We start from the raw sequence: 10204 nt of genomic DNA, 5'->3' as shown, positions 1-10204 counted from the left end.
GATTACAACAGGTGAGGTGCAGTAGTGGTTAGTTTAGTGTCACTAATGCTGCTGTTACGCAGCTCCAGAACTTTTCTCAGATGGGTTTTTTTGTTCAGTAATGTTGTCTGGACCCGGAGTTGTGGTAGGAGATAGTCAGAGAACTTATAATCATCATGGAATTTCTTAGAGAATATCTGCAAAACCAAACTTGTTGATAGAAGTATAACCTGGTGAATAGCTGGTTTGACTGATGATTCTGAGCCTTATTTTTTTATCTAAAGGAGACCACTGAAGTTAATTTGGAAAAAGCTTGGAAAACAAATCCCAAATGCATGCCTTGGAACCTTTTAGATGATTGCAGAGTAATGAGAATTGCTTTTAGATGGACATCAGTCAACCACACTACAAAACCAAAACAATGGATAACCAATGGATCTTATGAGATACCCTCATTGACTACTAAAAAAACAAAATTTGCAGGATAAGAAGCAAAAAAAAGTCAACATTGTTGTCAGTTTTGCATGATGTGCAGGATCAAAGGGGCCCTGAAGTAGCACTGTTGTTACTGATTTCATTGTTACAGGCTGTCGGCTGATTGTTGAAACATTACACAAACTTCTAAGATGAGCTTAGGCTAGTGTGTTACAAAGTTTCTTTTTTTTTGAAAATACAAATTTGCTTGCTTTTATAGAGCATACATTCTTTCAGTTCATAGAAGTAAAAACACTGGTATAACTACCAGCATCAACAAGAGTTCTGCTCCACTGTATCATCTCACTGACAGATGCCACGGTAAGTCAGCTGTGTGCAATGTAAGGGAACTGGAAATATCACCGCTTGCGTGTGAGCTTTACCTTTGAAGAAATGTCTGAAAAACATTTCTTCTTAGAGTCTGTAAAGGCCTTGTGCTGGGGCTGGCACCTTTCAGATGTTTCCAGCCAATGTGGACACACCTGCATATTTTTACTCTACAGTCACATGCCTTTTGTTTAACTCAAAGGTGGATTATCAACAAGGCAACACTTTCTGGTTTTCAGAACCTCCATGTTCGCTGTTTGTCAGTTCAGAGAATTTGCTCTTTTCATGTAAAAGCAAAGCCTTTGTTCATATTTTTTTTTCAGTCAAATCAGCATCTGCAGAGGAGATGACACAAAAAAAAAAAACTGCAGATCGTCATTTCAGGACAACAGGATTATGTACTGCTACTGTTTTTGAAATGAAACGGCTATTTTACTGCATCAAATGATTAAAGGTACCAAAACAAACGTATGAAGCATAAGCATTTAACTATTAATATACATAGGCTATAAAAATGACTAAAATTAATGGAGGGTTTCTGATGCTACAGAAAATATGAAGTTACTACCCAATTGTAAATTCTATTTGGTGCATGTCTTCAGCTCCCCCTGCTGTGTGACACTTCGTATTGTACATTTAATTAATTTATACCGAGGTTATTAGAGTTCACGACACCCAAATTAAATAGTAAGTGGGTATGAAAAAAACTGAAAATCCCAAAAACTAGACGTTACAAAAACATGTATTTATATAAATGACTGAAATAAGACACACCAGCATGCAGGAAATGTATTTAGTTTTTCTCAATTTGATCACATCTGTGAAAAATGGCTGGAATTGATTCACATGTTTACTGAGATTGGGATGTCTATATGACTGTAGATAAAATAGTATATTGTATACTATACCGGTTTTGACCCTGTCAGATTGTACCCCTTATAATATAACAATATAACTTCAGTCATATCTCTGTAAAAACTAAAGCTAAGGCAGACACTGATCAAAACAAAGCAATAACAAACAAAATGAAATGAAAATAACTGATACTAATATCTATATGTGCAATAAAGTGAATGAACGCCATGTTTTTTGGCTTTGATGTGTTGTGTTATTGCTGTTATTTTGAAAAAACTGGAAAAAATCTGCCAGAAAAGCAATTGTGAGTATCTGTTCGCGCAGCATTAAAAGTAATATTATATTTTTCATGTGCAAGTAGGATAAAAACTTCGTTCTGCTGGTAGTAGTGCACGCCTAATCTAAGGGAGTAAACGTAGTGACGTCATTGTTGAGCGCCTCTGCTGGCCTTCGAAATGGGCTCGACTCCTGAGCCTTGATTACTTCAATTGTCCCCTCCGAATATCAACTTTTTAATAAAGAAACTCCTGTTCGCGATGACATTTGGAGGTATGTGTGCAGGTCGAGACGAAGCACGGGCGTTTATTAGAGGCTCCCCGCGCGCTGCCATCGTAGTTATGAGCTGATGTGAGTCGAGCAGGGCTGGAGTCAGTTCATTTAGCTTTAGCCGTGGGGCTAACTAGCCTGAACCTCTGGGCTGATGCACAGTGATAAATTATAGCGATAGGCGTCGTGGCCTCGTATAACATTAGCTACCATTTAAACTCGTCGGCTACGCTTGGTGTTGCACTGCGAAGTGTCACACTGTCACTTCTTTCTCCTTAAAAGTAGGAATTCTAGTAGCTAGCTAACTTTAGCTAAGTCAGCTAACGGTAAACAAATTTCCCTGGAGTGTAGCGATAACAGGAAGAAAACTCTTGACTTGTTACAGCATTAGTTGAAGAGATGTTTCTAGATGAAAATTCACATTGTTTCCCGTATAGTCATGCTGAAAGAAGTCTGGATTCTGGACTTTGATTTATTTATTTATTTTTAAATATAAGCTTTTTCAAATTAAGTGTGTGCTAAATTAGCAAATGTGCCTTTTAGGAGCTGTCCAAAAAAATCTGTCAGCATGTTTTAATCTCTTTAGAATGGGGTTGTGTTTGTATAGTAAACAAGCTGATATGCATTGCAACAGTTATATTTCCAACTTTATTACTACTCAAGTAGACATGGAACAGCTTGAATGTTTACTGGAGGGGGGCAGGGAGTGTGTGAATTGGATGTATTGCACTTAATTGCAGTGGTTTTATTGTATTAAAATGTGACTGTAAAAAGTAGTTAATATAAAAAAATGCTAAATTTTTGAAAATGGGGCATTAAATTACATTTTGTCTGTGTGTAATAAACAGTAATGAGTATTCATGTGTTAGTACTATGTATGTATATATATGTCAAGCAGCTTAAGGGTTTGTTTTCCCAGTCAAATGGTTTATTTTTGCTTCTACAGATAGACATGATCAAAGATGATTAACAAAATTCTGCTCTTAGATCAGCATAGCTGTACCTTTCAAAGTGGACTAATTTTTGCCCATTTCTAGCTCCATATTTTCTTTTACGATTCTACTACAGTAACTTTGAATAATTCAAAGTTATGCTAACTGAACTTGTCAAACAGAGATAAGAGCAGAAAAATCTGTTTGAAATCAAGAGTTTTGGGTAGTCTGAAGCCTGAGATTTTTTTTGGTTGTACTCAAACTGATCCTTTTCTTTCACCTGAGATCAAGTACAATTACGCATACATTCAAAAACAGGCTCAAAAACTTTTTATTCAGACATTGTTTTATCATATTTTGCCGTTTTTACTTCCTGAATGCATTGCAAACCTGTACTGGGATTTTATTTATTTATTTTTTGTCTTCTGTGTTGAGCACATTGAGTTTGCATATAATAAATGTGCTATATAAATAAAATTGCCATTGCCACAGCAAATACCCTAACCTGGTTGTGTTTAATATGCACATTGTGACTTTACTAGTATATATGAATGACCAAAAAAAGGAAACCATAAGAGGTTTGCTTTAGTGCTTTCTTTCTGTGGTTGAGGGTAAACTAACACAACTTGTGGCCGACCATAAAGCCTAAAAATCAAAGTTTTAAGCACTGATGCAATGAGACAGTATTATGTGTCTTATTTTATTGTATTTTTCTTTTCAGGTAGTTTGGTAGATGAGGTGAACCAGGTGATTTCAGAACTGGTTCCTGTGCGGGCTGACTGGCTTGCAAGTTTCAGTTCCTGTGCAGTACAATAAAGCTACTGGCTTTGTCTGAGGATAGCAATGAAACCAGCTCAGGAGCGTAATCAGGAGTGCCTGCCTCCTAAGAAAAGGGATCTCCCAATAAGTAACAGCAGCAGTGGAGCTGGAGGGACAGTGGGAGGTGGGGTTCCAGTCGGAGGGGCTAACAGCGGAGCTGGCAGTGCTGCTGGTGGTATTGCAGAAGAGGAAGTGGTTTCCATCCAGAATTGTGGAGCCAGCAGTGAAACTCAGGGAGGGACCCCCTCTGGAGAGTGGCTGCGAGCTCAGCCAGGGCTTCATTATGGAGTGGATAATTCTGACAGCATACCGGCAGTGCCCGTTGACCAGTACAGTATGCTCTACAAAGTGGCCCTTCCATCTGCTACCTACTCACCTACCAGTTTACACCCAGTGTTAAGCCACATTTCTCCAGCCTATACTGTACACTCTCCCCTCCTGCAGCATCATCCTGGCATTCCCTATCCCCCTCTTGGTTATGCACAGATCCCTCATTCTTCTCTCCAGTTTGTCAGTTCCCCTTATGCAGCAGTACCTTACGCGCTCCCCCCTGGTTTTGTCCCAGGATCATTAATCTCTCCCTCAGGGACCATCCCGCAGCCCCATGCTGTGTCCCACCTTGTTCCCTACCCATCTGTCATACAAGAAGGTGTTGTTTCTCCACCTCCTCAGGCCCAGGTGGCTGCTCATACCTTTGCCAAAGTTGCAGCTTCCAGTGGTGTCCCACTGATGCTGCCCTCAGAGCAAGCTGCCCAGCAGCACCTTGGTACTGTTGGAGTCCTGCCTGCAACAGAGCTTAGCTCCCGAGGGATGCCCATCTTCTGCCACCCTCAGGGAGCAAGGGGTGCCACTGCTGTCAGAGACTGCCACAGTTCCCAGCAGGAGAATGAATTGGAGGTGAATGGAGGGGACAAAGAGCAGGGAGCCAGAGAGGTTGTACCAGACTCGGTCTACACTGCCAGAAATGCACGTCTACCACAGGTTGCATCCAGCTCAGCATCACAGGAGCACAGCCAAGACAAAGTCCTGCAGAACCGAAGACTGGAAGAGAGAAGTTCTCCTGGTCAGCGCAGCACTCCGGACAGTGACCTGGAGGTGAGACACACTGATGGCTTTCTAACGTACCCTCTAACAGTGAAATGGTGATTTAATGCCTCTTTACAAGTTAATGCACAAAGAATAAACCAAAGTTAACAGTTAAATAAGAAGAGCCAGGAGTGATATAAGACGGTGTGTGACATTGTTCCATGTTACAGCTTAAGTTTTGTGTTTTACATGTACACTGAAGGGAAGCGTCACCTGATGCAAAGAAAATCTCACATTTGAACATGGCAAGCAGAGCATGACCAATAGAGAACACTTGAAGGGTCTAGAAATGATGTCCATGCAGATCAAACCATTTTACAGCCTTTCTGTAAAAGAAGTCAGAGGGAGCTCTATGGTGTCTGTCTTTTCTGACATCAGTTAAAAAATAATAATTTTGTGGTTGTTGTCTGGCCTGAAATCTCTTGTTGGAGAGGTTGAAGATTTAGGAACTCAATAATTAAAAGCCACTCATATTTTACACATTTGGTTTCTTCAGGCTGCTGTGAGGAAGCGTACCAAAAGCCATTTTTAAGTTGTTCTGTGAAATTAAGTTGTTCAAATAACTACTCATTTATTTATTCAACTCTCAGGTGCAGCAGGTGGTTGGGCGTTTGGTTTCCTCTAACCAAAGTGGTATCGGAGCACGGAAAGAGGTCTCCTTTGCTCCCTTGAACCTCTCTCAGGGTGGCCACAGAGCCAGAGATGTCCACGGAGAGAGTCCAGGTGTAATTTCCAGCCGAACGGCGTATGCGGCGCAGAACGCGAGTTACAGTGATCACAGAGTCACCGCCCTCCAGCAGCAAGCAGGACAGCCAGGCCACGCTGTCATGCTTGCCAATGGGCAACCGGTACTTATTCCCTTGGAGTGTCATCCGCATCAGCAACCACAGCAACACTACCCGGGACAGGCTAATGATGCCTCAGCCAGCCATGCCTCTACCACACTGGCCTCCCCTAGCCCAAGCTTTAAAGCCTCTGATTCTTCAGCCAGAGTGTGCCTCTCTGAAAGGGTGGAGCCAATCACAGCTCAGCAGCAGCCTCTCCCGCAGCCTCCAGTCCAGCCTACAGCAGATGCGACTCAGGCCTTAACTTCAAGCCTTGCTCCCGCACCGGCTTCTTGCAACCCATCGCACTTCATGAAGGGGGCAATTATTCAGCTGGCTACTGGGGAGCTGAAGCGTGTGGAGGACCTGCAGACTCAGGATTTTGTGCGTAGCGCCGAAGTGAGCGGAGGGCTTAAAATCGACTCAAGCTTGGTGATGGACATCCGCGCCAGCCAGCAGAGACCCGGCCTGGTTTCACTTCATTTTACTGTGGGGGAGCAGCAGAGCAAAGTGACCATCGACGTGCCCCCGGAGCACCCCTTCTTTGTCTTTGGCCAGGGATGGTCATCTTGCAGCCCCGAACGCACGGCCCAGCTCTACGGCTTGGCCTGCCATCATCTACAAGTTGGTGACATGTGTGTGTCCATCACCCTGCAGCAGCAGCAGCAGCAGCCACCGCTTCCTCCACAACAACAGAAGCAACCACAGCACCATCATTCACAAACGCAACAACAACAGAACCTGTCCAGGACTATAAGCAAAGCCAATGCTATATCAGGACCTGGTCACCAGCTAATGGGGCCTCCAGCCCCTCAGCAGTCACGGCCACCATCTCATTTCAGGTTGGACCGCATTCACAGAGAAAGACAGAAGGATGGAGAGAAAGATTTGGCCGATAAAGAGGAAGCCACACAGCTCGGGGCTGTAGGCCGCACTGAGTCGCCCATCAGACCAAGTAGGACCTCAGGAGAGCATCCAAGGAGCCAGAGCAGTTACCACTTGCACACAGAAGGCTCTGCTTTTGCAGAGGCAGGGATGGGAGCAATGCAGGCTGCAGTAGGTGCCTCACAGAGACGCTGGTCCTCGCCTGGCCTCCGAAGATACAATATGAAGGGAGACGAAGGGCCACGCCCTCAGATAATCAGCTCCAGCCACACAAGGCCTTCTTTCATCCCACAGGAGGTCAAACTGTCCATTGAGGGGCGCTCTAATGCAGGGAAGTAGCATCACATTTGGTAGCAACTATAGATGAGACTGCCACAAGTAAGAATGAGTCTGACAAGGAGAGAAAGAGGGAAAAAAAGAGTGTGAATGTATCCTCAGAATGTTTGAGATTTTGCACACCTAAAATATACAAAAAAATGACCAGATCCTTGTCTGTCTGGTGAGAAGTTTGATTTTGTTCGAATGCCACTCAGCCAAAAGATGCAGACCTTTCGGTCTCTAGCCAGCTGAGTTCATGGCGACGGGGCGGGGGGGGCATGAAAAGTGGAGCAGAAAGTATGTAGCTGAAGAAATGCCTACCATAGAGTCCTTATACGCTGCATTTCTCTTCCTCCCTCCCTCCTCCGTCTCCACTTCCTCTTAACCATACTTGGAGGTTTCCATTGCATTCAAATCACTCTAGCTTCCTTTTTGACCAGACCGTCTCTTCAGAAGAACACAGACTACAGAAAAATAATATACGTGTATCGCAGTGAAACTACCAACCCTGCAAATCGTGATCTATTAAAAAGATCACCGCCAGGGATCTTTAATCTGCTTCACTGCTAAGATCCTATTTCTATGAAAAGCACCCCCCCCCCCCCCCCCAAAAAATAAAAAATAAAAAAAATAGAGTAGAATTGCAGACATCAGCAGCTCCTTTGGTGATGTTGGCACTGTTGATGCTTTCATCAGTGTATGTTACATTATGCTTCTCCTGCAGGAGTCTGAAACCTCTGCTGTCAGCAGAGATACTCTCTCCCCTCTCTCGTTTCTGCAAAGATCTCGTCTCAGGCCAAGTGTGGCATGTCCCACTTGTCTTACACTGAAATAGCGATAAATCAATCAGCTTGTTTGTTCAGCAATCAATTTCTCCTTCTCCAAAAGCCATTCACCATCATACTCTCAGATTTAGGTTGATGGCCCCAACGTAGATTTACAGAAATAATAAGCGATGTCACGCATTCCACTATTAACTTTCCCCCATGTAGGAATCATTTTACTTCTGAATCATTTTACTTCTCTCCTCACTTCCTCATCACCCAAACTGGTCGAGACAGATGGCCACGCCCCTCAGCTGGGTATTGTCAGGCTTCTTCTCGCTACTGTCACCAAGTCCTTGCTCATAGGAATTTGTTGCATGACCTTTTACATTAGTTAAATGATTTAATTTCCCTTCCAAAGTCATGGCCTCCTCTCCTCACTTTACCTCAGAGCTTTCACAACCAGACTGGGGAATTTAGTTTTCTCTTGTGAACTTTGTAATTAAGGAGGAGGCACCGCCTGGTCATCACTAAAGCCACCTGTGGGAATGAGCCAGCAAGTTGTTTCTCTTTTTGCTTCGCTGGCTGCACTGCCACCTACAGCCCAGGAGTCCGGAGTTGGAGGGTGTAGTAGTTTTTTGTGTATATGAGTGGGGCCGTGATGTTCTAAACTTGACTTGCTCAGTAACCAGATTAAAGCAATAGTTATTTTTATGCTATGTGGCTTTACTGATCCGTATTGCCCTCTCCCAGGAACTTCTTGTGGGGTGTGGTAAATCTCGATAAATGTGCAGTGTGAGATCTCACCCTCTCATCCCTTGACTCTTAAAGGCGATGCACTCTTTTTAATGCTCATTTTCATTAATTTAGCAATCCTGCACAAACAAAGCCTTTGGAAACTTTCTCAAGAAGTCATTGTCCAAACATGGATTTTTCACTTCACTGATATTTTTTAATTTTTTTTTAATGGATTTACTGAAGTGCACATCCAAGAGATGCCCGGCTCTAATGAAATCACAATCATCATCAACTTCTTTTTTTTACCTTTTAAAGTGTACGTTTTGCATTGATACTAGGCTGTCTTTATTCCAGTGGTTCCTAAGATTGTCTTGTGTTGCACATAGCAGATGTCACATTTATTTCATACTGACCTTTAAATAGGAATCACAGTACAGTAGTTTATTTTTTTAATGAAGGGAATAGGTTTAAAGTATTGTTGTTGGGGTTTTGTGGCGAGAGGAAAAAAAACTGACTTGCGTTTCTAAATCTGTTTACAAATTAGCCGACATAAATGCTGCAGTTTCTTCCTTTTGTCTTTCTTACAGGAGAAAAAAAAAAGAATCAAAAAAGGGTGTAATTAAAAATAAGTGCAATTAGACCATACATAAAATCGTAGTCAGACGACATTCCTCATTCAGACATTCCCATCAAAAAGTACTTCTTTTGCCATAGATATCTGGACTTACCTTTGGCAAGTTACTTAGGAATATTTCATGTATCTTTTAAATTCGACGTGCTCTGACAGCAGCATCAGTTGTGTGGTTGTTATTGTCATGTGTGCTGTTATGGACTAGTTTGTTTGTGAGGTCCAGACACTGTTGTGTGTTTCCCTTATATCCTCGTGATTCACTGAACTTCTATCAGCAGATAGAAGGGGTCATGAGATTGAGCCTGAGCAGTTTTAAAGGATGGGTTCACATTTTTCTTTCTCTCATGCACACATATTACTTATTCCTCCTATCCATTCTTGCTTGTATAAAGATTCCCTCTCAAAGCTACAGCGGTCTTTCAATGCAGTGTTGTGGAATAGTAATATTGGGCTTCAGGAGTCATATGGCAAAGTCGCACATTAAAATAACTTTTAGACGTTTAAAATGTAACAGTCGTGCCATATCTATAAAAATAATACTTTAGTTTATTGCGTGTGCAGTTTCTTTCCAAAAAGTATTAACAATTGTAGGGATGTGGAAAACAAAATCTGTAACTATAACTGTTAGACAGTTATTTGATATTTTCAAGTGTGTATTAATAATATGTCAGTATTTCTTTTCTTTCTTTAAAAAAAAAAAAAAATCATGGTTATCCTAACACCCGCATATCATGCTTGTTGGAGATACACATTGTGATTTGTGAAAGTCAGACTCCTGAAGACGCCAAGTTGTGGAGAATGATGAAAGAGTGAGACTGTGGGTGCACGCGGTAGAGATGAGCGTCTTCTAAAGAGTGCTGGGGCTCAGCCTTTAGAGACAGGGTGAGGAGTTTGGTTTTTTAGAAAGGGCACAGAGTAGAGCTGCTACTCATCGACGCTGAAAGGACGAAGTTCAGGTTGTTCGGACATGTGGTCAAGATGTCTCCTGCATTCTTGGTAAGGTCCAGGTGTGTCCTACTCGGAAAA

General features: G+C 42.5%; 1 protein-coding gene across 1 annotated transcript; it reads left to right on the top strand.

Annotated features, from left to right (window-relative positions):
- The first annotated feature begins 2064 nt into the window (after window positions 1–2064).
- atxn1l (ataxin 1-like) lies at window positions 2065–8047 on the top strand. Its single transcript, XM_080885312.1, has 3 exons — window positions 2065–2184; window positions 3835–5027; window positions 5609–8047. The coding sequence occupies exons 2-3, from the start codon at window positions 3957–3959 to the stop codon at window positions 7064–7066; spliced, it is 2529 nt and encodes an 842-aa protein (XP_080741438.1). The 5' UTR covers window positions 2065–2184; window positions 3835–3956; the 3' UTR covers window positions 7067–8047.
- The last annotated feature ends 2157 nt before the right edge of the window (window positions 8048–10204 follow it).

This window comes from Rhamphochromis sp. 'chilingali' (assembly GCF_963969265.1).
Source record: "Rhamphochromis sp. 'chilingali' genome assembly, chromosome: 6".
In the NCBI taxonomy this organism is placed as follows: Eukaryota; Metazoa; Chordata; class Actinopteri; order Cichliformes; family Cichlidae; genus Rhamphochromis; species Rhamphochromis sp. 'chilingali'.
This window is presented reverse-complemented; position numbering and strand designations above follow the sequence as displayed.

Bases quoted from the DNA above. Each gene is read 5' to 3' on its own strand.
- atxn1l (XM_080885312.1), top strand. From the start codon at position 3,957: ATGAAACCAGCTCAGGAGCGTAATCAGGAGTGCCTGCCTCCTAAGAAA. The intron at 5,028-5,608 runs GTGAGACACACT...TTCAACTCTCAG, and splicing joins CTCCGGACAGTGACCTGGAG to GTGCAGCAGGTGGTTGGGCG.